Source organism: Motacilla alba, chromosome 10 (genome assembly GCF_015832195.1).
Source record: "Motacilla alba alba isolate MOTALB_02 chromosome 10, Motacilla_alba_V1.0_pri, whole genome shotgun sequence".
NCBI lineage: Eukaryota > Metazoa > Chordata > Aves > Passeriformes > Motacillidae > Motacilla > Motacilla alba.
This window is the reverse complement of record NC_052025.1, coordinates 3,500,675-3,526,428: the sequence shown is the minus strand read 5'-3', so window position 1 is coordinate 3,526,428 and position 25,754 is coordinate 3,500,675. Positions and strand designations below refer to the sequence as shown.

Sequence of the window (25,754 nt, the reverse complement as noted above, 5' to 3'; positions counted from 1 at the left end):
GAAGTGACCAGAGCTGCTCTCTGCAGGATCCCAAGGACCCCATTCCCTCCCTCTGGAATGTTCCCAGCACCCTCAGGAGGGTTTGGGGGCGCCAGGGGTGATTCCCATGCTTTGGGGTTTCCTTGGAGAGTTCCCTCCCTTTTCCCAGAATTCCCTCCCAGCCCATCCCGACCCCTGCAGCTCCAAAGGCAGCCTAAAATCCCTGGAAAAAATCCCTTTAAAAATCCCCAAACTCCATAAAATCCCTTTAAAAATCCCTAAAATCCCTTTAAAAATCCCAAAAATCTCCAAAATCCCTTTAAAAATCCCTAAAATCTGTGGCAGTTCCGTGCTACGGGCGGGGCTGAATTTTGGGATCAGTTTCCACAGCCCCACCCAAGGCTCCCTGGAGATCCATGGAATTTGTGTGGTTTTTGGGATAACAGCAGCGCCCTGGGCGGGATTTGGGATTTTCTTCCCCTTCCTGTTGCTTCCTGGCTCACCCGGAAACCCCAAATCCACATCCTCATCCCCGCTTCCCAGCTGGAATTTCAGGAATAATCCCGGATCCCGTTATTCCCAGGGATAAAATGGAGTTCAAAAGTAAGATTCCTGGGTGGAATGAACCCAACACTTCCATTGGGGCCACGGTTTTTATCCCACAGTGGGAAAAATTTATGGGAATCCAGGAGCTCCCCACAGGGACCTGGGACGCCCTTTCCCTATAATCCCTCTGGATAAGGAATTTCAGTGCTGGAGAGCTCCAGGCTCTGATTTTGGGGTCACTTCCATTCCCGGGCTGCTGCAGGGGGGGATTTTGGGGTATCCCAGGATTGTGGGGGTTCCTTCCAGGTTTGGGGAGAGGGAGGAACAGGGAAATTTGGGGGATCTTGGGATGCTCCAGAGTTGGGAAGGGTCGGGGGATTCTCCGTCACTGGGAAGGGTCTGGGATGGCTGGGAATGACAGAAGTGTCCCCTGATCCAGGAGGGTTGGGCACAATCCAGGGGAGCCCAGGAGCCGCCGGCTCGGGGGGATTTTGGGATTTTGGGATGCACAGAGCAAGCAAAGCCCAGCTGGTTTAGATTAAAAAAAAAGGAGTTTATTCAAGGTGTTTATAAAAAAGTCATTATTAACTCAAGGTGTTTATTAATTCAAGGTGTGTAATAAAACCGTTTCTTCATTACAGGAGTTTATGATGGGTATTTCTTAATTAGAGGCATTCATTAAAGGCATTAATTAAAGGCATTTATTGCTGTCCCTACAGGGCGTTACAAGGCCAGGGGGCTGCAGGGCCTGCCCAGATCCCGCTGGGAATTCCGGTGCTGTATCCCAGTCTGGGGGCCATGGACATTCCCAAAATCCCCCGAGGGTTTCCTGGGACACCTGGATAAGGAATATTTGTCCCGCCGGGAATTCTGGGGCACTCGGAGACCGTTTATGGCTTCAAGGCAGCTCAGCTTCTCTGCTGTTCCCAATCTTTCCCCCACTCCCACCGGGAAGGCTTTGGGAATCTTTGGCTCAAGCCCAGTGTGTCCAGCCCAGATGGGTTTTTGGGATGGCGATCAGGGGGATTTTAGGATTCCTGCGGCATTCCAGGGCCTTGGAGGCGCTCGGGATGCTCCTACAGGGACAAAACCCAGGAATTTCTTCCCAATTCAAGGCTGTGGGTCCATCCCTATCCTCTGTCCCATCCGTGTCCCCCAGGACCCCATTCCCAGGGATTTTATCCTTGGATGCCTCCCCAGTGGCAGCCGTGGTGGCTCTGGGGCAGGATTGTCACCATTGTCACCTCCCGCAGCTGCCCTCGGATCCGGGCAGGGAAAAAAGCGGGAAGTGGTACGTTGGGACAGCTGGGAGTTGGTGGCAGATCCCGGCTGGATCCGGGCTGGATCCGCCCCACGTTCCCTGAGCTCCTCCAGGAACGGGAACGGCAAGGGCTGGACCACCCGCCCTGGGCCTGCGGTGGCCCCGTCGGGCTCCGGAGCGCTCCCGGATGCCAGAAGCTCAGCAAAGGCACTACGAGAGGAAAAACTACGGAAAAATGGGAATCCCGAGGCGCCGCTCCCCCTTCACCAGAGCAGCAGCCCCAGAGCCAGCGGCAGAATTCCCAGGCGGAATTCCCGGGCTCCCGCGCCGCTCCGGGCCTGGCCGGACACGCGGTAGACGATGACCAACTTCTCGCCCATCCCGGACGGGTCCAGCTCGTCCCCCTTGGCGCAGCTGTGCCCGCCGGGGTGCCCGGCCTGGGGGTCGTCGCGGGGCAGCTCCTCGGCCGGGTTGGCCGAGCCGGCCAGCGCCACGTTGACCGACACGTCCCGCGTCCCCACGTCGTTGACCGCCAGGCAGGTGTAGGTGCCCTCGTCCTCCTTGCCGAAGTCGGGGATGGCCATGGTGCCGTTCTTGAAGGCCAGGAAGCGCTGCCGGCCCGCTTTGGCGCCGCCGTCCCGCGCCACCGTGGGCCCGTGGATGTCCACGCGGCGGCCGGCTGTGCGGATCTGCCAGCGGATCTCCGGCGGGGGGCTGCCGGCCACGCTGCAGTGCAGGGTCAGCGTCAGCCCGTCCCGAGGGCCGGCCGCGGCCGGGCCGGACAGGTAGGTCAGCTGGGCCGAGGGCGGCACGCAGAGCGCGCCGGGGATGTCGGTGACCGGCCGGCCCCGCAGCCGTGCCGGCGCGGCGCACAGCGTGGAGCCGGCCCTGGAGAGGACCACCGAGGTGCCGTGCGCCCACTCCTTGAGCCAGAAGAGCTTGCAGGAGCAGTTGAAGGGGTTGTGGAAGAGCTGCAGCTGCGCCAGCGCCGGCAGCCCCTCGAAGGTGCCGCGGGCCAGCGTGGCCAGCTCGTTGTCGTTGAGCCACAGCGAGCGCAGCTCCCGCAGGCCGGCCAGCGCGCCGCGCGGCACGGCGGCCAGCCGGTTGTTGCTGAGCTTGAGGATCTGCAGCGCGCTGAGGTTGCGCAGGTCCTGCCAGGGGAAATCCGCCAGCCGGTTGTGGCTCAGGTCCAGGTTCTTGAGGTGCGGCAGGGCCGCGAAGGCGCCGGGCTCCACCAGGGAGATGTGGTTGTAGCCCAACCACAGCGACTGCAGCTCGGGCGCCTCGGCCAGCGAGGCGCGGCCCAGGCGGCCCAGGCGGTTGGCGGAGAGCGTGAGGATGGTGACGTTGGGGGACAGGCCCCGCGGGACGTCCCACAGCTCGCGGTAGGCGCACTCGGCCAGCAGCCGCCCGTTCTTCTTGGTGGAGCAGGAGCACGGCGCGGGACAGGCCAGGCCTGGGGACAGGAGCGTCACCAGCGCCAGGACGCCGAGCAGCTGCCTCATCCTCGCGTCCTGCCGGGGACAGAGACGGGAATGAGCCCGGCCAAACAGCCGCGGTGGGAAAGAACTCCAGCTGCCAAAAGCGGTTTGGGAGATTCCCTAAATCCCGGCCCGCGGAGGGAAGTTCCCCCTCTCCCCCTCGAGCTCGTCCTTCCCCCTCTGGAAAACCTTTTCCGGGTTTGGGATGAAGCGTTGTTTGGGATGAGGCGCGGGAGCCGGGGGGTTCCGGGTTTCTCCCGCTGAGCTGAGGAGGAACAGAGCCACCGCAGCTCTTTCCCAACCAGCCTTCCCATAAATCACGGAATTTTTGGGATTTCCAGCAGCCTCGCAGGCCGTGTCATGGAAAAAACCCGGCGCCTTCTCTCAGCCAGGGGCTGTGGGGTCCCCGTGGCCGCTGGAATTCTCGGGAAGGGAATTTTTCCCAACTTAACTCCTCATTCCCCTCTCCGTGACTTTTCCAAGGCACTCCAGAGGTTCAGTCCCTCTCCGAATTCCCAGCAGCTGGCAGCCAGACCCCTTTGTCTTTCCCTGCTCTCCGCAGCTCCCAGCCCTGCCATTCCCAGCGGGAATTTCTCGGGAATAAACTCCAGCGGGATCTGAGGGGTGGCAAGGGTGCCCCGCTGGCTCTGGGGGATCTCCAGGTGACATTTTGGGGTGCCCAGGGAGGGACAGACCCCATCTCCCGGGGACTGGGGAGGTGAACCCTGGGATGTTTTCCCTCCTGGAGCTCCGGGTGGTATCCCACCCCTTTTCCAGAGCCCCCCGGGGCTCCCCCGCCGCCTCCCGGCGCATTCCAGAGCCGTGAATAACCGCCCTGCCTCCTTCCTCCCCTCCTTTCCCGGAGTTTTTTCCCGATTTTTTTTCCCGGTTTTCCCCGCTCCAGCCCCGCTCCCCGGGCCCGCGCCCCCGCCCCGTCACCGCCGGTGGAGCCGCGGTGTCCCCGCTCCGCTGGACTCGGCCCCGCCGCTCCCGGGCCCTCCTCGGCTTCTCCTCCTCCTCCTCCTCCCGGCCCGTCCCCTCCCCGTCCCCCGGGCCCGGATTGTTTTCCATGGCACCGACCCGCGCCCGCCCGCGGGGCCCGTCCTCGGCGGCTCCAAAATCCCCTAAAACCCGTTAGCACACACCCCTGAGCCCAAATCCCCTAGAAACAGTCACCCCGATTCCCTGCCCCCCAAATAGCCTAAAACCCGTTACCACACACCCCTGAGCCCCAAATCCCCTAAAAAACAGTCACCCCAATTCCCCGTCCCCCCAAATCCCCTAAAACCCGTTAGCACACATCCCTGAGCCCCAATCCCCTAAAAACCAGTCACCCCAATTCCCCATCCCCCCAAATCCCCTAAAACCTGGTCATCCTACACCCCTGAGCCCCAGAATCCCCTAAAACCCCTTACCACACACCCTTGAGCCCCAAAATCCCCTAAAAAACAGTCACCCCAATTCCCTGTCCCCCCAAATCCCCTAAAACCTGGTCATCCTACACCCCTGAGCCCCAGAATCCCCTAAAACCCCTTACCACACACCCTTGAGCCCCAAAATCCCCTAAAGAAACAGTCACCCCAATTCCCTGCCCCCCAAAATCCTGCCAAACCCCATCAACCCACACCCCAGTCCCAAAAGTACCCTGAAACCTCATCACCCCACACCCCAGTCCCCCAAAATCCCCTGAAACCTCATCATCCCACACCCCAGTCCCCCCAAATCCCCTGAAACCTCATCATCCCACACCCCAGTCCCCCCAAATCCCCTGAAAACCCATTACCCCATTCCCTGTACCCCAAAATCACTTAAAACCCATTACCCCAATTTCCTGTACCCCAAAATCGCCCCAAACCCCGTCCTCCCACACCTCTGCCCCCAATTTCCCCTAAAATCCCATCACCCCACATCCCTGCCCCAAAAAACTCCTAAAAACACGTCAGGCCAAATCCCTGCCCCCCAAAATCCCCCAAAACCCAGTCACCCCCATCCCAGCCCCCAAAATCCCCTAAAACCCCATCACTACAATTCCTTGTTCCCCAAAATCCCTGTTCCCCAAAATCCCCTGAAACCCCATCACTTCAATTCCCTGTCCCCCAAAATGCCCTAAAATCCCATCACCCCAAGTCCCTGTCCTCCAAATCCCCTAAAACCTTGTCATCCCACACCCCTGACCCCAAAATCCCCAAAAACCTTGTCACCCCACAATTTTGCCCCCCAAATCCCCCAAAATCTCTCCCCCACACACTCCTGCCCCCACAAAATCCCCCAAAACCCTGTAACTCGACACCTCTGACCCCCAAAATCCCCTAAAACCCCTTCATCCACACCACTGCTCCCCAAAATCCCCCAAAACCTCTCCCCCCCACAACTCTGCACCCCAAAATCCCCTAAAACCGTGTCACTGCACACTCGTGTCCCCAGAATCCCCCCAAACCTCTCCTCCCCCACTCCTGGCCCCCAAATCCCCTAAAATCTGTGTGTCCCCCCCCCAAAATCCCTAAAGCCCCGTTTGAGGACAGGCTGTGGGGACAGGGGTGGGGACAAGGTTTGAGGACAGGGAATGGGGACAGAGTCTGGGGACAGGGGTGGGGACAAGGTTTGGGGATGAGGTTTGGGGACAGGGTTTGAGGAGAGGGATTTGTGACAGGGTTTGGGGACAGTGCCTGGGGACAGTGTTGGGGACAGCATTTGGGGACACCGGGTGGTGGGGTGACCCCACAGAGGGGTTGTGGGGCCGGGGCTAGATCAGGAGGGAGGAGGAAATTCCTGAATCCAGGGATGGCACCGGGAATGGCACCGGGAATGTCACCTGAGGATGGCATTGGGATGGCACCGGGGATGGCACCGGGAATGTCACCTGAGGATGGCATTGGGGATGGCACCGGGATGGCACCGGGAATGTCACCTGAGGATGGCACCGGGATGGCACCAGGAATGTCACCTGAGGATGGCACCGGGATGGCACCAGGGATGGCACTGGGAATGTCACCTGAGGATGGCATTGGGATGGCACCGGGGATGGCACTGGGAATGTCACCTGAGGATGGCACCGGGATGGCACTGGGGATGGCACCGGGAATGTCACCTGAGGATGGCATTGGGGATAACACCTGGATGGCACTGGGGATAGCACCTGGGGATGGCACCTGGTGATGGCACCTGGTGATGGCACCAGGGGATGGCACTGGGGATGTCCCCAAGGGCCCCCTCCTCATGTCCCTGTGGAGAATTCCCGGGAAAAGGTCAGAAAATCGGGATTGTGGGGATTTCATCCCACTGATCCCACACGGGAATGGGAATGGGAATGGGAATGGGAATGGGAATGGGAATGGGAATGGTCCCTGTCCACCCCAAACTGGTCAAACTGGGACATGCCAGACTACTCAAACTGGGACATTCCCGACTGGTCAAACTGGGACATTCTGAACTGGAAAAACTGGGATGTTCCCAACTGGTCAAACTGGGACATTCCTGACTGGTCAAAATGGTAATTCCCAATTCGGTCATACTGGGCCAATCCCACCTGCTCAAACTGGGAATTCCTGACTGGTCAAACTGGGACATTCTGGACTGGGCAAACAGGGACATTCCCACCTGGTAAAACTGGGAATTCCTGACTGCTCAAACCGGGAAATTCCCAACTGGTCAAACAGGGACATTCCAAACTGATCAAACTGGGACATTCCCAATTGGCTCAAACTGGGAATTCCCAACTGGTCAAACTGGACATTCCAAACTGCTCAAACTGGGAATTCCTGACTGGTCAAACTGGGACATACCCGACTGGTCAAACTGGGACATTCCAGACTGGACAAACTGGGACATTCTGGACTGCTCAAACTGGGAAATTCCCAACTGGTCAAACTGGGCCATTCCCACTGCAGGGCTGGCATTCCCTCGTGAACTCTCGGCTCGTTCCAGCCGTGGGGATAAAACCAGAGGATTTTTGGGAATTCTGAGCCCTGCATGGATGCTTTAACCATTCCCGGCAGGAGTTTTTTCCAGGAGAAATGCAAATCCCCATCCTCCTTTCTTCATGCCCTCCTGGAGAGCAGCAAATCCCGGCCTCATCCCGGATTCCCGGGAATCCGCGGTTCCCTAATTAAAGGCAGCTGGAATGATTGTTCTTTTCCCATTCCCGCCGTGACTCCCGAGCGCCACGCTCAATTATGGGAATATCAACAATTATGGGAACATCCACAATTATGGGAATGCCAGCAATTATGGGAATATCCATAATTAATTATGGGAATGGCAACAATTACGGGAATGTCAACAATTGTGGGAATAGCAACAATTATGGGAGGATCCAGGCTCTGCCAGGCAGATCCCAACACCTGGAGCAGCCTCGGATTCCCGGGATTTGGAGGATTTTGGGGGGATTTTGGAAGGATTTGGGCAATTTTTCCCCTGGAGAAAGGAATGTTGGATCGCCCGGGGCGGATTTCATCGGTGGGATGGGATTGGGACCAGAAATCCAGCGGGAATTTTGGGATGAGTGCTGGGAGTGCTTGGGGACCGAGGTGACACCGGCAGAGAGAGGAGTTTGGGGAGAAAAAGGCAAAAAAGCGCCAGGTTTGGGGTGGTTTTGTACAAAAGAAAGAGAGGCGGGGATTGCGGAAATTCCATCAAAAATTGAATAAACTGCAGACGAAACGATAAATGGAAGATATCTGAAATGACAGAAATCATACCTAGAATGACAAAAACTTATCTGAAATGATAGGAAGCACGTCTAAAATTATATAAAAATGATAGAAATTATAATTAAAATGGTAGAGAATGATCTGGAAAATGATAGAGAATGATCCGTAAACCGATGGAAAACACACACCCGCGGGATGTTTCCTTGCTCCAGCGGATTCCGATGCTCACCGGGGGAAAATGGAATTCCTTTTTTTTTTCCCTCCGGGGTGAATTTATAGGGAAGATTTAATGGGTTTGGGCGATTCCGTTCACACGCGAACGCGATTTCCGCGCCTGCTTTATGGCCGGAAAAAATGAACTGATGTTTTTTACGATATTAAAAAATGGGAAAACACATAAAAGGAGGCGGCTGTGGCGGTGCCACCTCCTGGCTGTCCCCTCCCCGCCCTGGGGACAAAATCCCGGTTTCCCCCCCAAGCACGGAGGCGGCTCCACTTTCAATCCCTTTTATTGACTCGTCACGGACAGAAGCGCGCAGAGAAAGCGCCCGCGGCTCTCCGCGCCACCGGGGCGAGCGGCCAGCGGGCTGGCGGCCACCGCGGCCACCGTGGCGACCTCGGCCGCCGGCTCCGGGCGCGTCTGCGGCACACACACTTGGCTACAAGGCTACTCTACCCAAAACACACCGAGGGGAGGGGACGGGACCGGGAACCGGGGCTGGGGCACCGGGGACAGGGAGTCGGGGACTGGGGACCGGGGATCGGGGACCGGGGATCGGGGTCGGGGAGCCCCCGGCGCCTCGGGGGCGCGGAGCTGTCCCGGCGCGCCCGGTGCTGAACGGGGAGAGCGGGACCCGCCGGGAACGGGAGTAGCGGGGACCGGGGAGTACCGGGACCCGCCGGGAACGGGAGTGGCGGGGACCGGGGAGCACCGGGACCCGCCGGGAACGGGAGTGGCGGGGACCGGGGAGCACCAATATCCATCGGGGGCTGGAGAGAACCGCCCGGGAGCGGCGGGGACCGGGAATCTCGGCACCCACCGGGGCGCGGGGTGCTTCGCCCGGGAGTGCCGGGGACCGAGGAGCCCCGGGTTCCATCAGGAAGCGGGGATAACCGCCCGGGAGTGGCGGGGACCGGGAATGTCGGCACCCGCTGGGGAAAATCGGGATGCGTTGGAGAGCGGTGGGCACCCACCGAGGAGCGGCGGGGACAGCTCCGGGCTCGACAGGAGAGAAGCGGGGAGCAGAGGGGACTCACCGGGCACCGAGGAGCGGCGGGGACTGAACCGATTCCAGCAAAGCGAATTTGGGGCTATCGGGCTTTTTGCTTTTAGCCGTTTTCTCGGGGTTTTTTTCGTTTTTTTCCTCGGAGGGGAAAGCGAACCCGGGGCTGGCGGGCGGCGGAGGGAGGCGGGGGAGAGGGAATCGTTGTTGCCGCCGAGCCGGCAGCGAGCACCGCCGGTGCCCGAAATGGAAACGAAATCGTGGGAGGCTCATCCCGGCAGCACCGGGCGAGAAGGGGAAGGGGGGGAGGAGGAGGAGGGGGAGGAGAGGCGGGGATGGCTCCGCTCGTTCCCGGAGGTTTTTCCCCGGGTGCAGCGGGGGGTGGGAGGGGGGTCGGGGGGTCCGGGGGGCTCAGCGGGGCCGCTGCCGGTAGTTGCCGTTGATCTCCGGGGAGATGGTGACGGCCTCGGCGCCCAGCGGCAGCTTGTCGCTGTACTCGGAGCGCACCTCGAACTCCTCGGCGCCGCCCTTGGACTGCGACTCCGCCATGGAGCTGGCGGCCACGCTCTCCTCCCGCTCCAGCTCCGCCGCGCCTTCCCCCTCCCTCCCGCGCCGCCACCGCGCTCCTTCTTCATCCCCCGCCTCCTCCTCCTCTTCCTCCTCCTCCTCGGCCTCGGCCTCGCCGGGACCGAAGTTCTTCTCGGACTCCAGGTAGGAAGCGCGGGGGTCGAAGTCGGCGGCCATGCGCTTCTCCATCTGGTCGGGGTTCTGCGCCTTCATGATCAGCTTGTAGGGCTTGGCCTGCAGCTTGGCGAGCAGGTGGCACCACGTGGCGCCCAGCAGCGGCAGCGTGGCCAGCAGCAGCAGGAAGATGCTGACCACCACGATGATGATGAGCGACGGGATCTCCTTCTTGGTGGTGAACACCACCTGCACCCGGCACTCCTCGCCCGGCGAGCTCAGGCACACCGAGTAGTTGGTGCCGGGGCTCAGGCCCTGGAACCAGTACGAGTTCACGCCGGCCTCGATCTGCGACCACTGCAGCAGGGCGTGGCCCTGGCGGCCCTGCTGGCACAGGTAGAGCACGCCCCAGGTGGCCCCCCGCCGGGCTGGGTGGGCGTCAGCTGCACGCGGGCGTCGCGCTCGGCCACGTCCAGGGCGATGACGCCCAGCTCGAAGCTGTGCCGCTTGAAGTCGCCGCTCTGGTTGAAGGCGTGGTTGGAGATGTACTTGGAGCCGCCCGCCGAGGCCCCGCACTTCTTCTCCAGGCCCGGCGGCTCCAACGGGACCCGGCCCCCGGCCCTCAGGCTCCGGCCCCGCCGCCGAGCCGGGCCGGCTCTGCCGGGTGGGGCCCAGCGCTTTGCCCCTCTCCTCCGGGGTCAGCACGCTGTTCTTGGCCGCCTCGGTGCCGGGGTTTCTTGTCGCCCGCCTGCCCCTTGCCGCCCAGCGGGTCGCCGCCGGGCCCCGGCGGGTATTTCTGCGCGCACCCGCCCACCGCCACGTTGACCGAGGAGTGGTTGCTGCCCACCTCGTTGGTGGCCACGCAGGTGTAGGTGCCCCTCCTCGCGCTTGCTCAGGTGCGGGATCACCAAGGTGCCGTTCTTGAACGCCACGAAGCGCTCGGGCTCCGGCCGCGGCTCCTCCTTGGCCGCGCTCTCCGGGCCGCTCCCGCCCAGCTCCAGGCTCTGGCCGGCCGTGCGGATCTTCCAGCGCAGCTCGGGCGGCGGCGAGCCGCTGGCGGAGCAGTGCAGGCTCAGCGTGAAGCCGTCGGGCAGCTCGGCCGCGTCCAGTCGGGCGAGTAGCCGATGGTGACGGCGGGCGCGGCGCAGCGCAGCTCGGGCAGCTTGGCCAGCGGCACGCCGCGCAGGCGCTCGGGCAGCGCGCAGGCGATGGACTCCTTCTCGGGGATGGAGATGAGCGTGCTCTCCATCCAGCGCTTCAGCCAGCGCAGCGCGCAGGAGCACTCGAAGGGGTTGTTGTAGATCTGCAGGTGCGACAGCGAGCTCAGCGAGTCGAAGATGCCCTCGGCCAGCGTGGCGAAGCGGTTGTTGTTGATGCGCAGCGAGCGCAGGTCCTTGAGCGTGCGGAAGGCGTCGGGCGGCACCAGCGCCATGCGGTTGTTGTTCATCTTGAGCAGCTGCAGCGCGCTCAGGTTGCGCAGGTCCCGCCAGGGGAACTCCACGATCTGGTTGTGGCTGATGTCCAGGTTCTTGAGCTGCGCCAGCACGGCCAGCGCGCCGGGCTCGATGGCGGCGATCTCGTTGTGCGCCAGCCACAGCGAGCTCACCTGGGTCACCTCGGCGAAGGCGCCGCGGGGCAGCGAGCTGATCTTGTTGGCCGACAGGCTCAGCGTGGTCACGTTGGAGGGCAGCCCCGCGGGCACGGCCTGCAGCTCCTTGTAGGCGCAGTCGGCGAACTGGTGCGCGTACTTGTCCACGCAAGCGCACGGCTCCGGGCACGCCCGGCCCGAGCCCAGCAGGGCCGCCAGCAGCAGCGCCAGCAGCGGGGCCATGTCCCCCTGGCAGGGGACAGCGCGGGGCTCAGCGCCAGCGCGCCCCGGCCCCGCCCGGCGGCGGGAGGTGGAGGGGGCGGCGGGGCCGCGCCCCATTGTCTGTGCCCGGCTCCCCCCGGCTGCCGCCCGCTGCCTCCCGCGCATCCCCCTCCTCGCCCCTCTCCCCCGCTTTCCTCCCCTTCCCGCCGGCTCTTCCCACCCTTCTCGCTCTCTATTTTCCGGCTCAGTCAGGTTTTTCCTTCTCCCCTTCCCTGGCCGGCTCTTTCCACCCTTCTCGCTCTCTTTTTCCCGGCTGGATCGGGTTTTTCCTTCTCCCCTTCCCACCCTTCTCACTCTCTATTTCCCGGCTCAGTCAGGTTTTCCTTCCCTCTCCCCTGGCCGGTTCTTCCCACCCTTCTCACTCTCTGTTTCTCGGCTCGATCAGGTTTTTCCTTCTCCCTTTCCCAGCCGGCTCTTCCCAGCCTTCTCACTTTCTTTTTCCCGGCTCTATCAGGCTTTTCCGCCCCCACTCTCGCCCCCCTCCCCGCGCAATAACCAACTAATTAACCTCCATTTTCTTTATCCTCTGCTTTCATCCCTCCTTCCCCAATTATTTCTTTCGCTCGCCTCTCCTCTCCCTCCCCTCCAGCTCTCCCCTCCCTCGCTCCCCCGTCTCTCCCTACTTCATCCCCGCCCTATCCCCCTCTCCTGTCCCCCTGTCCCCCGCCACTCACCCTCTCCTAGGTGCCTCTCCGCCACCCTCAGCCCTTCCCGGCGCTCCTCATCCTCCTCCTGCCAGCCGGCCGAGGGGCGGGGGGACCGGGGGGACCCCGCCCGCTGCCCCCGCGCCTGCCGGGGCTGAGCTGCGAGCGGCGGCGGGGCCGTGCGGGCTCTGGGCTGCCGAGGCACAGCGAGAGGCAGCGATTTGCATTTCTGCCAGCCTCCCCCTCCGCCCGCTCGCCACCCCCTTCCTTCTCCCAGCCCACCACCCACCCACCCGGCCGCCGCTCCCGCACCGCCGGTACCCCCGAAAATACAGGAATAACCCCCCAAACACCGCGGAGCCGCCGGTGCTGCTCGGCCCGCGGGCGATCTCCGCCGCTCCGCCGCCGCTGTGCGGTTCCCGGTTTCCCCCGGAGCGGCGGCGATGCCGTCGGGGCGCGGCTCCCCCCGTCCCGCCCGCGCATCCCTCGGAGGATGGAAAAAGCAGGTCGGACGCTCCCGTGCCGCTATTCCCGATCCACGCGGGAATTCCAGGGGCCATGCCGGCCCGTGCGGGAGCTCAGCGCGCCTGGAGCCCGGAGGGAGGACGGAGACGGGAGCGGGGGGGACGCTGCCCCCGCAGCCCGCCCCCGGAGCGCACCCCCCGCGGAAAAGCGGGGTCCGGGGAGCGCGGTGTCCCCCGAGCCCCGGGCAGGGACCATCGATCCGGGCGGGATCGATCCCCGCCTCCCTCCCGCCCGCCTCTCCCGCTCCCCCTCCACATCCCTCCGTCCCCGCCCCGCGGCCACCGGCCAGGGCCGGGGGGGCTCGGCGGGGACTGGGGCGGGCGAGCGGCTCCGCCCGGTGTCGCCGACACGGCTGAGTCGCGACAGAGAGCGGCCCCGCCCCGAGCCGTGCCTGCCGGCAACAGCCCCCATTCCAAACAACCTGATCCCATGGACGGATGATGGATCCAGGGATGGATGATGGATGGATCCATGGATCCATGGATAGATGATGAATGGATGGATGGATGGATGATGGATGGATGGATGGATGATGGATGGATGGATGGATGGATGAGATGGATGATGGATGGATGGATGGATGAGATGGATGGGATGGATGGATGGATGGATGGATGGATGGATGATGGATGATGGATGGATGATGGATGGATGGATGATGGATGATGGATGGATGATGGATGAGATGGATGATGGATGGATGGATGGATGAGATGGATGGATGGATGGATGGATGGATGGATGGATGGATGGATGGATGATGGATGATGGATGGATGATGGATGGATGGATGATGGATGATGGATGGATGATGGATGGACGGATGATGGATGGATGATGGATGGATGATGGATGGATGATGGATGGATGGATGATGGATGGATGGATCCATGGATGGATGGATGGATGGATGATGGATGATGGATGGATGATGGATGGATGGATGGATGATGGATGGATGATGGATGGATGGATGATGGATGGATGATGGATGGATGATGGATGATGGATGGATGGATGATGGATGATGGATGGATGGATGGATGGATGGATGGATGGATGGATGGCTGATGGATGGATGGATGATGGATGGATGGATGATGGATGATGGATGGATGATGGATGGATGGATGGATGGATGGCTGATGGATGGATGGATGATGGATGGATGGATGATGGATGGATGGATGGATGGATGGATGGATGGATGGATGATGGATGGATGATGGATGGATGGATGGATGATGGATGGATGATGGATGGATGGATGGATGGATGGATGGATGGATGGATGGATGATGGATGGATGATGGATGGATGGATGGATGATGGATGGATGATGGATGGATGATGGATGATGGATGGATGATGGATGGATGATGGATGGATGATGGATGGATGGATGATGGATGGATGGATGGATGGATGGATGGATGGATGGATGGATGGATGATGGATGATGGATGGATGATGGATGGATGATGGATGGATGATGGATGGATGGATGGATGAGATGGATGATGGATGATGGATGGATGATGGATGGATGGATGATGATGGATGGATGGATGGATGGATGGATGCATGGATGGATGATGGATGGATGATGGATGGATGGATGATGGATGGATGATGGATGATGGATGATGGATGGATGGATGGATGGATGGATGGATGATGGATGGATGATGGATGATGGATGATGGATGGATGATGGATGATGGATGATGGATGGATGGATGATGGATGGATGATGGATGGATGATGGATGGATGATGGATGGATGATGGATGGATGATGGATGGATGGATGATGGATGGATGGATGGATGATGGATGGATGGATGATGGATGGATGATGGATGGATCCATGGATGGAAGGATGGATGAATGGTCCATGGATGGATCCATGGAGGCCACAGATCCGTTTCCATGCCCACACCAGATTTATCCCATTATTCTCCCATCGAATTTCCCCCGTCTCCCTCTCCTGGCTCCCTTTTCCCAGTGTTCATTTGGGAATCGGTTGATGGGGCCAGGAATTATCAATCACATCCCATTGGGATCGTCAATGTCATTCCAGCAGAGCCATTCATGGCCCTAATAACGCCTGGAAAATGGGATTTTCCTGGTATGGAAGGGAAATTTGGGACAGTTGGATTGGGACATTTCAGGATTTTTGTAGAATTTTTAGGCACTTTTTTCCAGGATTTGGGGAGTTGTTCTGCCCCCCTAGAAATGCCAGCCCCCTTTTTTGGGATGGGTGAGCTTTGGGGCAGGATTGGGACAGGGAAAAGCTGATCCCAATCCCGCAGCCCGGGTCTGTGGGAATAATGTCCTGTTCCTTTGGGATCTCTGTGGGATTGGGAATAATGTCCTGGATCCTTTAGGATCACTGCTGGGCTGGGAATAATGTCCTTTGGGATTGCTGTGGGATTCAGAATAGCGTCCTGATCCTTTGGGATCACAGCTGCACTGGGAATAACATCCTGATCTTTTGGGATCGCTATGGGATTGAGAATAACATCCTGATCCTTTGGGATCACTGTGGGATTGGGAATAACGTCCTGGATCCTTTGGGATCACAGCTGGGCTGGGAATAACATCCTTTGGGATCACTGTGGGATTGGGAATAGCATCCTGGATCCTTTGGGATCACTGTGGGATTGAGAATAACGTCCTGATCCTTTGGGGTCGCTGTGGGATTGGGAATAGCATCCTGGATCCTTTGGGATCACTGTGGGATTGGGAATAACGTCCTTTGGGATCACAGCTAGATTAGGAATAACATCCTGATCCTTTAGGATTGCTGTGTGATTGGGAATAACGTCCTGATCCTTTGGGATCACTGTGGGATTGGGAATAACGTCCTTTGGGATCACAGCTAGATTAGGAATAACGTCCTGATCCTTTAGGATTGCTGTGTGATTGGGAATAACGTCCTGGATCCTTTGGGATCGCTCCCCCTCTCACCCCTTTCCCTCTCCCCCTCCTTCCTCCCCTCTCCCTCCCCTCCCTCCTCTCCCGACCCTCTCCCCCTTCCCCTCCCTCTCTCCCTTCTCCCTCCTTTCCCACCTCTCCCTCCCTCCCTCCGCTCCCAAAAAATCCCCTCCTTCCTCTGCCACCCCTCCCCCCCCATCCGCGCCACCGCCCGGGGGTGACCCAGGGACATTTGGGGGGACACACGGGGGGTCCGGGTGGGCGCGTGACAAATGGCGGTGTGACAATGGCAGTGTCACCGTGTCCGTGCCCCCGGTGTCACCGTGTGAGTGTCACACGTGTCAGTGTCACAGGGTCACCGTGTCAGTGTCACAGGGTCAGTGTCACCATGTCAGTGTCACAGGGTCACCGTGTCAGTGTCACAGGGTCAGTGTCACACGTGTCAGTGTCACCAGTGTCACCAGTGTCACACATGTGAGTGTCACAGGGTCAGTGTCACACGTGTCAGTGTCACAGGGTCACCGTGTCAGTGTCACAGGGTCAGTGTCACACGTGTCAGTGTCACAGGGTCACCGTGTCAGTGTCACAGGGTCAGTGTCACCAGTGTCACCGTGTCAGTGTCACAGGGTCAGTGTCACGTGTGTCAGTGCCACCAGTGTCACCGTGTCAGTGTCCCAGTGTCACAGGGTCAGTGTCACCAGGTCAGCGTCACTCACGTGAGTGTCACAGGGCCAGTGCCACACGCATCAATGTCACCAGTGTCACCGTGTCAGTGTCACCATATCAGTGTCACAGGGTCACCATGTCAGTGTCACCAGTGCCACCGTGTCAGTGTCACCATGTCAGCGTCACTCACGTGAGTGTCACAGGGCCAGTGTCACACGTGTCAGTGTCACAGTGTCAGTGTGTCAGTGTCCCCAGTGTCACCGTGTCGGTGTCCCCATGTCGGTGTCCCCAGAGCAGCGCCAGCCCGCGAGCCGCTGTGCAAGGGGGACACCTGGTGGTGGCACTGCCTTGTCGCAGCCAGCCCCGCTCGGCGACACCGCCCGCGCCACGCGACTGCCACCGGAGGCCACCTCCATGGCACACCCAGTGCCACCTCCATGGCACACCCAGTGCCACCTCCATGGCACACCCTGTGCCACCTCCATGGGACACCCTGTGCCACCTCCATGGGACACCCTGTGCCACCTCCATGGGACACGCTGTGCCACCTCCATGGGACACCCAGTGCCACCTCCATGGGACACGCTGTGCCACCACCATGGGACACCCAGTGCCACCACCATGGGACACGCTGTGCCACCACCATGGGACACCCAGTGCCACCTCCATGGGACACGCTGTGCCACCACCATGGGACACCCAGTGCCAGCACCTCCAGGATATCCTGGCAAAAGGGGTTGGGATGGGGATTTTGGGGTCCCTCTGTGTCCCCACATTCCCCGGACAATGTCACTTTTGGGGACACCCTTAAGGCCGAGGAATTCCAGAATTCCAGGCTCCAACTGGGAATCCCAAGGGCCGGGATGGGGACAGTGCCAGGTGCCACCCCTGGGCTGATGTCCCCATGTCCCCAAAATCCTGGAAAAGGCAGAAAAAGGGATCCCAATCCCGGCTGGTGGCTTGGGGCTGGGTGGGAACAGCCTTGGGAGCGAGGAACGGGAATTTAATCCATGGAAAAAATTCCTGGGGTGGGGAGCCCCAAAAATGGGAATCCCAAATCCAGCCAGGATTGAGGCAGGAACACTCAAATCCCAGGAATTTTGGGAGCCCCAAAAATGGGATCTGGGAATCCCAAATCCAGACTGGATTGAGGCAGGAACACAAAAATCCTGGGAATTTAATCCATGGAAAACATTCCTGGAGTGCGGAGCCCCAAATATGGGATCTGGGAATCCCAAATCCAGCCCGGATTGAGGCAGGAACACTGAAATCATGGGAATTTTGGGAGCCCCAAAAATGGGATCTGGGAACACACAAATACCAGGAATTTAATCCATGGAAAACATTCCTGGAGCTGGGGGTGTCCCCCCCAAAAAAATGGGATGTGGGATAAAAGCAGAGCCCCAAATTCATTCCCTGTTTTCCCTCAGAACAATCCCGCACCCTTTTCCTGGGAAACGGAAATTCCGTTTCCCTCTTTCCCAGCAGCCCCAGATTTTTGTGGGAACGTGGCTGGAACAGGCTCCTCCACTCCTGGAATGTGGGAATTTTATCCCTGGGATCTCTCCTTGCCCTTGGGGATTTCTCCTGTCCCTAAAATGCTGGGATCAGTGCCCGGAGCAGGAAGCGGGGAGAGATTTCACCCCAAAATTCCTGGGATTCCCTCTGCTCAGGATGGGTCGGCAAAAGCAGGGTAGGAAGAAGAGGAAGCAGCTGGAATTTTATCCCAGAGCAGCTTTATTGAGGGGAGACATAAAAAAATTGGGATTTTAAGCCCTCATTACACCAGGAAACCAACCCCAATCCCAATCCCAAGGAATTCCCTGCTCCAAATGCTGATGGAGGATCCCAGAGGGGATCCCACCCTTGGGATCATCTCCCCACATTTGGAGGGGCTTGAGAATGGGATCGGCCGGCACTGATCCCAACTCCCATCCCAAATTTTATTTTGGGATCAACCCAGACAGGATTTAAAAGAAGAAGACCATTCCCAGGAAACCTCACAGCCTCAAAGGGGAGACCCCAGCAGATCCAGGTGGGATTTGGGGCCACTCTGGAACACCAGAGCTCAGTCCAGGAATAAATTTGGGATGGGCCAAGAAGAGGAAAGCCCAAGCGGAAATCTGGGAATGGGAGGCCGGGAATTGCGGGATGAGGCCAGAGGATCCCGTGGGACGTCAGCAGGGAGGCGGCTCCGGTGTCACCGTCACCAGCACGGTGTCCTCGTCGCTGTCATCCGAGCTGCAGATGATGATGCTGCCGTCCTCTGCAAGGGAAATCCCAAAATTCTGGATCCCACGGGATCAACATTCCCCAGCTTTGCACCAGGAACCAACCAGAGCGTGGGGGCAACCCTGGAATGGCGGTGACTACATGGATCCTGAATTCCATGGATCCCTCATCCCATGGGTCCTGAATTCCATGGATCCCTCATCCCATGGGTCCTGAATTCCATGGATCCTGAATTCTATGGATCCCTCATCCCATGGATCCTGAATTCCATGCATCCTTCATCCCATGGATCCTGAATTCCATGGACCCTGAATTCCATGGATCCCTCATCCCATGGGTCCTGAATTCCATGGATCCCTTATCCCATGGATCCTGAATTCCATGGATCCCTCATCCCATGATTCCTTCATCCTACAGATCCCTCACCCCATAGATCCGTCATTTCATGGATCCTTCATCCCATGGATCCTGAATTCCATGGATCACTCACCCCATGGATCCCTCACCTCATGGATCCTGAATTCCATGGGTCACTCACCCCATGGATCCTGAATTCCATGGATCCCTCATCCAATGGATCCTGAATTCCATGGATCCTGAATTCTATGGATCCCTCATCCCATGGTTCCTTCATCCGACAGATCCCTCACCCCATAGATCCGTCATTTCATGGATCCTTCATCCCATGGATCCTGAATTCTGTGGATCCCTCATCCCACAGATCTCTCATCCCAATGATCCCTCATCCCATGGATCCCTCATTCCATGGATCCCTCACCCCATGGATCTGGATCATCCCCACCCTTGGCCAAGATTCCTATGGAATGGGGGCACAGAAAGGCCGGGAAGGATCCCACGGGATGAGGAAAAGTGGGATACCAGGGACGGTGACATTCCCGGTGCCCACCTGTGTCACCGGCGCGGACACAGTTGTGTCGCGACGTGGAGGGGCCGGGCTCTGTCCGGACTTCCCACTGGAATTTGGGATGGCTGGGGCCCGGCTCGTGGTCACACTCCAGCTTCAGGATTTTGGGAGACACCTGGCTGCCCCTCTCCATGCTGGGCAGCGACCGCTTCTTCCAGCAGGGGAGCGGGAGAGGCTGGAAAAGCAGGATTGGGATTGGGGTGGGATTGGGATTGGCGTTGGGATTGGGGTGGGATTGGGAACGCCTGGATCCCAGCGGATGCCACCTGGATGGGATGGACGGGCCTCACCTGCTCCACGTGGATCTCCTCCAGGCTGGGGGAGACGCTGCGGGGTTTGGGAGGGATTGGATCCTCTTCCTGCGGGAAGAGCGGTGAGTTAGGACGGACTTGGATCCCAGCGGAGGGGCTGGAACACCTTTGGGAATGGGGAAACTGAGGCACAGGAGGTTTGGGATGGGTCTGGGGGCTGCTCCCGCGGTCGGTGCCGTGGTCACGGAACTCCCCAGGGATGGAGCAGTGCCCGCTGGGATGTGGGCACTTGCGGGTGAGGAAAGCGTGGGAATACTGGGATGGGGAGGGAAAGGAGAGGTTTGGGATGGGGCAGGAGCACCCCGGTGTCTCACCAGGTTGTTGTCCAGGGCCACCTCCACCTCGGAGACATCTGGGGATGGAGAAAACCAGGATGAGATCCCGAGCTGCAGCCTCTGGATCTGGGAAGGTCCCGCCCGGCAGCTCCAAACCCCTTCCCTCCGGATTGGGGTGGCCCCGGGGGCTTGGGAGGCTCCGGGGAGCCGGGAATGAGCATCCCCAGAGCCACCCAAAGGGGCTCCACAAAAACAACAGAGCAAATCCTGGCTCTGGGGGGCTGAGGAGCTGGAGCAGGGAAAGCGGGGAGAGGAGGGGGAGGAGGAGGAAGGAGAACAAGGAGGAAAAGGGGAAGAAGGAGAAGAAAGAGGAAATAAAAGAAGAAAACAAGAAAAGGAGGAGGAGGAGGAAGGAGAATAAGGAGAAGAAGGGGAAGAAGGAGGGCAAGGAGGAGGAGGGAAAGAGGGAGAAGGAGAAGAAAGAGGAAATAAAAGAAGAAAATAAGAAAAGGAGGAGGAGGAGGAGGAAGGAGAATAAGGAGAAGAAGGGGAAGAAGGAGGGCAAGGAGGAGGAGGGAAAGAGGAAGAAGGAGAAGAAAAAGAAGAAGGAGAAGAAGAAAAAGAAGGAGAAGGAGGAAAAGAAGGAGGAGAAGAAGGAGAAGGAGACAAAAAAGAAGAATCCAGCCCTGCCCCTGCTCACGGAGGGCGCTTTGCAGTCGCCCAGCCCGGAGCTCCCTCCCCAGCCCGGCCCGGCCCGGCCCGGCCCGGCCCGGCGCTCACCCGGCCGCCCCGTGACGCGCTCCACCAGCGCCCGCAGCCGCGCCCGGCACTCGGCGAAGTCGGGGGGCTCGCGGAGCGCGGGGGGCTCGGGCGGCCGCAGCCGCCGCAGCTCCAGCAGCGCGCCCTTGACGAAGGGCTGCATGTCCATCAGCTCCTGCTCGCCGCCGTAGCGCCCCAGCCTCTCCACCAGCCTCTCGGCCGCCTCCAGCCGCAGCAGCGCGCCCTCGGCTCCGCGCAGCTCCTCCGCCAGCCCGCTCCGGCCGCTCTCCGGCCGCGCCTCCAGCAGCGCCCGCAGCTCCTCCGCCTCGCTGCGCACCAGCTCCTGCAGCCGCTCGGCGCTGGCGCGGACGCGCTCCCGCAGGCGCTCCCGCTGCTCCTCCCGCCGCGCCGCCTCGCCCCGCAGCCGCGCCAGCGCCGCCTCGAAGGAGCGGCGGAGCCGCCGCAGGTCCCGGCGCAGCGAGCGCAGCTCCTCCTGGCGCCGGCGGCTCTCGGCGCGGAGGTCGCGGAAGGGAGCGTGGCGAGTGTCCAGCAGCGCGCACGGACAGCACAGAGCCCGCTCGCAGCGAGGGCAGTAGATGCTGGCGGGGGGACACACGGGTGGCATCAGGGACCGGTGGCAGCGGAGCCACGCGGGGGTGGGGACAGCCGGGAGCTGCTCTAGGGTACCAGGATTGGCTCCCGGGATGGGGGGGTGGACACGGGTCAGGGATGGACAGCGGTCAGGGATGGACAGGGGTCAGTCATGGACAGGGGTCAGGGATGGACACTGGTCAGTGATGGACACTGGCCAGAGAGGGACAGGGGGCAGGGAGGGACAGGGATCAGTGATGGCCAGTGGTCAGCGATGGTCAGTGATGGTCAGTGATGGTCAGTGTTGGTCAGTGATGGTCAGTGATGGTCAGTGATGGTCAGTGATGGTCAGGGATGGTCAGTGTTGGTCAGTGATGGTCAGGGATGGTCAGTGACGGTCAGCGATGGTCAGTGTCGGTCAGTGATGGTTAGTGATGGTCAGTGATGGTCAGTGTCGGTCAGTGATGGTCAGTGATGGTCAGTGATGGTCAGCGATGGTCAGTGACGGTCAGTGACAGTCAGGGATGGTCAGCGATGGTCAGTGATGGCCAGGGATGGTCAGTGATGGTCATTGATGGTCAGTGACGGTCAGTGACGGTCAGTGACAGTCAGGGATGGTCAGCGATGGTCAGTGATGGCCAGGGATGGTCAGTGACGGTCAGTGACGGTCAGGGATGGTCAGCGATGGTCATTGATGGTCAGTGACGGTCAGTGACGGTCAGTGATGGTCAGTGACAGGCGGTGATGGTCAGTGGTCAGTGCCCCTTCCAGGACAGCCCAGCCCCCTCTGGAACCTTTCCCCAAATCCCCGCTGGAGCTCTCCTGGCTCCCTGGGGTCTCTGTGGGGTCACTGCCATGAGTCCCCAAAAACGGGGGACAAAATCCCATTGGCAGAGCTTTGGGGACAGGAGATTTGGGGACGGGAGGGGATTTGGGGACAGGATGAGGTTTGGGTACGGGGTGAGATTTGGGGCAGTGTGAGATTTTGGGACAGGATGAGATTTGGGTTCATCCCACTCCAGCACATGCCGGGCTGGAGCATCACCCCCAAACCTCCTGGAGCAGGGCAGGATTTGGGGACAGGATGAGTTTGGGAGGCAGAATGAGTTTTGGGGAAAGGATGAGGTTTTGGGCAGGGGACGAGGTTTGGGGACAGGGGACATTCGGGAACAGGGTGAGATCTGGGCACAGGATGAGACTTGGGGATGGGGGAGGTTCGAGGACAGGGTGAGGTTTGGAGACAGGATGAGATTTGGGGACAGGACGAGGTTTGGGGACGTGACAAGATTGGGGGCCGTGGCAATGTTTGGGGACAGGCTAAGGTGTGGGGACAGGATGATTTTTGAGAACAGGATGAGTTCTGGGGACAGGATGAGTTTTGAAGACGGGATGAGATTTGGGGACAGGATGAGTTTTGAGGACCGGATGAGTTTTGAAGACAGGATGACATTTGGGGACAGGATGAGTTCTGGGGACAGGATGAGTTTTGAAGACGGGATGAGATTTGGGGACAGGATGAGATTTGGGTCCATGCCAACATTTGGGGACAGGCCAAGGTGTGGAGACAGTGTGAGATCTGAGGACAGGACGAGGTTTGGGGACAGGACGAGATTTGGAGACAGGACCAGATTGGAGGACGGGACAATATTTGGGGCCGGGACAAGACGTGGCACCGTGGCCACATTTGGGGCCGGGCCGGGGCTGGGCGCGGCGCTCCCACCTGCACACGCGGCTCTCCTCGGGGTGGCTGGCGCTGGAGCAGAAGAGGCTGCAGGAGCCGCGCGTGTCCTCCAGGAACTGCCGCGCCGAGCCCGCCCGCAGCTCCTCCACCCTGCGCACCCTGTGCGCCTTCTTCTTGTGCCACCACTGGTGCTCCTCCAGGCAGCGCCCGCAGAAGAACTCCTCGCAGTCCGAGCACCACACCAGCGCCGCCTCGGCGCGGCAGCGGCTGCAGCCGGGCCCGCCCGAGCTGCGGATCTGCCGCCAGAGCTGCAGGCGGCTCCGCAGGTTGCAGAAGAGCAGGTTGTCCACGGCCGGAGCGCCCGTGGCCGCCTGGCAGCGCGGGCACTGCTTGCTGTCGCTCAGGCAGGCCGGGCACAGCGTGTGCAGGCAGCGCAGCAGCCGCGGCTGCGCCGAGTCCTGCCCGCAGCCCTCGCACCGCAGGAACTGGAAATCTTCATCTTCCTCCTCGTTCTCATCCTCGCCCTCCGCGGGCTGGCACGGAGGGGAGGCGGGCGCGGCGGGGCCCGGCTCCGGGCGAAGCTCCGGTTCCGCTTCTGGCTCCGGTTCCGTCTCCATCTGCGGAGATGCGGGGCTCTCCCGTGGGATGGAGGAAGCTGGGGCTCGGCCCCATAAATCCCGCTCGGGTTTCTGCTGTCCCGCCCCGCGCAGGTTCGTCCCCACCCTCCCCGCGCTCTCGGCCTTCCTGGAGTTTGGGATTTCCCGAGCGTCGAGGGAAACGAAAGCAAAACGGTTTTGGTGCCGTCACCGCCACCGCCCCTTCCTGCCTCGACAGAGGGAAAAGCGGGGACACCCGGGCAGCGACCCCAAAACCCCCCCGGCAGCGACCCCAAAACCCCCCCGGCATCGACCCCAAAACCCCCCCGGCAGCGACCCCAGAAGCCCCTTGGAAGCGACACCAAAACCCCCCCCGACATCGACACCAAAACCTCCCCGGCAGCGACCCCAAAAGCCCCTTGGCAGCGATCCCAAATCCTCCCCGGCAGCGACCCCAAAAGCCCCTTGGCAGCGATCCCAAATCCTCCCCGGCAGCGACCCCAAAAGCCCCTTGGCAGCGATCCCAAATCCTCCCCGGCCGCGCTGTCCCCAGGACCAGCCCTGTCCCCAGAGGTGTCCCCAGAGGTGTCCCCCTCGCCACTCCTCAGCCCCAGCTCGGCAGCGCGGACAAACCCCGCCCGTCCCCCCAGTGAATATTTGGGGGAGCCAGAAAAACCCCGGACCCCCCTTCCCACCCCCCTAAAAACGCACCCGCCCCCTCTCCCCGGGCAGGAGCCGCCCGCGGGTCCCCCCAGGGGCTCCAGTTGTCCCCGTGTCCCCTCCGGTACCTGCGGGGCCACGGCGGGGCCGGGAGCGGCGGGAGGAGGAGCGGGGAGAGGGAGGGACGGAGGAGGGAGGGAGGGAGGGGAGCCCGGGAGCTGCGGGGCGGTGCCGGGCGAATCTGGGAGTGCGGGGACCGGGGGGATGCGGGATCGTGATTGGGATTCTGGGATGGGGTTATGGGATCGGGATGGGGATTCTGGGATGGGGATTTTGGGATCGGGATGGGGATTCTAGGATAGAGATCGGGATATGGGATCGGGATGGGGATGTGGGATCGGGATGGGGATGTGGGATCTGGATGTGGAGTGGGGCCAGGATGGGGTTATGGGATCGGGATGAGGATATGAGACCGGGATGAGGATATAGGACAGGGATGAGGATGTGGGACCGGGATGGAGATGTGGGACCGGGATGGGGATATGGGACCGGGATGGGGTTATGGGACCGGGATGGGGATGTGGGACCGGGATGGGGATGTGGGACCGGGATGGGGTTATTGGAGCGGGATGGGGTTATTGGAGCGGGATGGGGTTGTGGGAGCGGGATGTGGGGCCGGGAAGAGGATCCCGTCCCGGGAAGGCGCTGCCGGTGCCGTGGGGGCCGTTCCGGTGCCCGAGCCCCGCCCCCGCCGTGCCGGGGCCGCTCCGGTCCCGCTCCGGTCCCGGTCCGTCCCTAGTGTCCCCCGGAGGGACATTCCCGGCCCTAATCCCGGCCCCATTCCCAGGATCCCCGCCTTTCCCACCCCGCGACACGGGGGGGTTGGGGGGGGGTGGCACCGCCACAAGGCCGGGGCGGGGATTTTGGGGACAAAACCCTTTTGCCTCCCGCTTTTGGGGCTGGGCTGCCCCCGATCCCAAATCCCCGCGTTCCCGGAACGGGATCGGCTCACCGGGCCGGGATTTGGGATCGGATCCGCTCCGGCGCCGTCACATGACAAAGCCACCAGGAAGCGCCGCCGCTCTTCTTTCCTGTCCCCATCCCCGCTCTGGCGACAACGCCACCTCGCACAGTGTCGCGAATGTCGCCAGAGAGGGACCGGGACCGCGGGAGGATCCCGGGGAATTGTCCCCGCGGTGGCACCTGTGGCGACACCTGTGGCGACACCGCTCAGGTTTGTCACCTGAGGTGGCAGCGGGG

At 60.8% G+C, this 25,754-nt stretch overlaps 3 protein-coding genes across 7 annotated transcripts; all 3 read right to left on the bottom strand.

Annotated features, from left to right (window-relative positions):
* Positions 1-280: 280 nt before the first annotated feature.
* LOC119705300 (immunoglobulin superfamily containing leucine-rich repeat protein-like) lies at positions 281-4,290 on the bottom strand. Its single transcript, XM_038147567.1, has 2 exons — positions 4,207-4,290; positions 281-3,300 (listed from the first exon to the last, which is right to left on the bottom strand). The coding sequence occupies exon 2, from the start codon at positions 3,289-3,291 to the stop codon at positions 2,050-2,052; it is 1,242 nt and encodes a 413-aa protein (XP_038003495.1). The 5' UTR covers positions 3,292-3,300; positions 4,207-4,290; the 3' UTR covers positions 281-2,049.
* Positions 4,291-9,528: 5,238 nt separating this feature from the next.
* On the bottom strand, positions 9,529-12,274 carry ISLR2 (immunoglobulin superfamily containing leucine rich repeat 2). Its single transcript, XM_038147600.1, is given in 6 exon segments — positions 9,529-10,240; positions 10,243-10,437; positions 10,439-10,552; positions 10,554-10,697; positions 10,699-10,931; positions 10,934-12,274. Coding segments are annotated over 6 exon segments (2,238 nt in total). The 5' UTR covers positions 11,796-12,274; the 3' UTR covers positions 9,529-9,550.
* Positions 12,275-18,193: 5,919 nt separating this feature from the next.
* PML (PML nuclear body scaffold) lies at positions 18,194-25,610 on the bottom strand. Of its 5 annotated transcripts, none has more exons than XM_038147568.1 (7): positions 25,507-25,610; positions 23,278-23,982; positions 20,988-21,565; positions 20,247-20,284; positions 19,912-19,980; positions 19,604-19,796; positions 18,194-18,730 (listed from the first exon to the last, which is right to left on the bottom strand). In XM_038147568.1, the coding sequence occupies exons 1-7, from the start codon at positions 25,593-25,595 to the stop codon at positions 18,642-18,644; spliced, it is 1,761 nt and encodes a 586-aa protein (XP_038003496.1). In that variant the 5' UTR covers positions 25,596-25,610; the 3' UTR covers positions 18,194-18,641. The 5 variants fall into 5 exon arrangements, with proteins under 5 accessions (XP_038003496.1, XP_038003499.1, XP_038003498.1 ...); XM_038147571.1 differs by having other exon boundaries at positions 23,278-23,855; positions 25,507-25,590; XM_038147570.1 differs by lacking the exon at positions 25,507-25,610 and adding an exon at positions 24,623-24,679 and having other exon boundaries at positions 23,278-23,855.
* Between the last annotated feature and the right edge of the window lie 144 nt (positions 25,611-25,754).

Coding starts and splice junctions, on each gene's coding strand:
- LOC119705300 (XM_038147567.1), bottom strand. CDS start 3,291: ATGAGGCAGCTGCTCGGCGTCCTGGCGCTGGTGACGCTCCTGTCCCCA.
- PML (XM_038147568.1), bottom strand. CDS start 25,595: ATGGGGACAGGAAAGAAGAGCGGCGGCGCTTCCTGGTGGCTTTGTCAT. Junction 23,983..25,506: donor CGATCCCAAATCCCGGCCCG/GTGAGCCGATCC, acceptor CCCAAACTCCAG/GAAGGCCGAGAGCGCGGGGA. Junction 18,731..19,603: donor TGTCCGCGCCGGTGACACAG/GTGGGCACCGGG, acceptor TTTCCCTTGCAG/AGGACGGCAGCATCATCATC.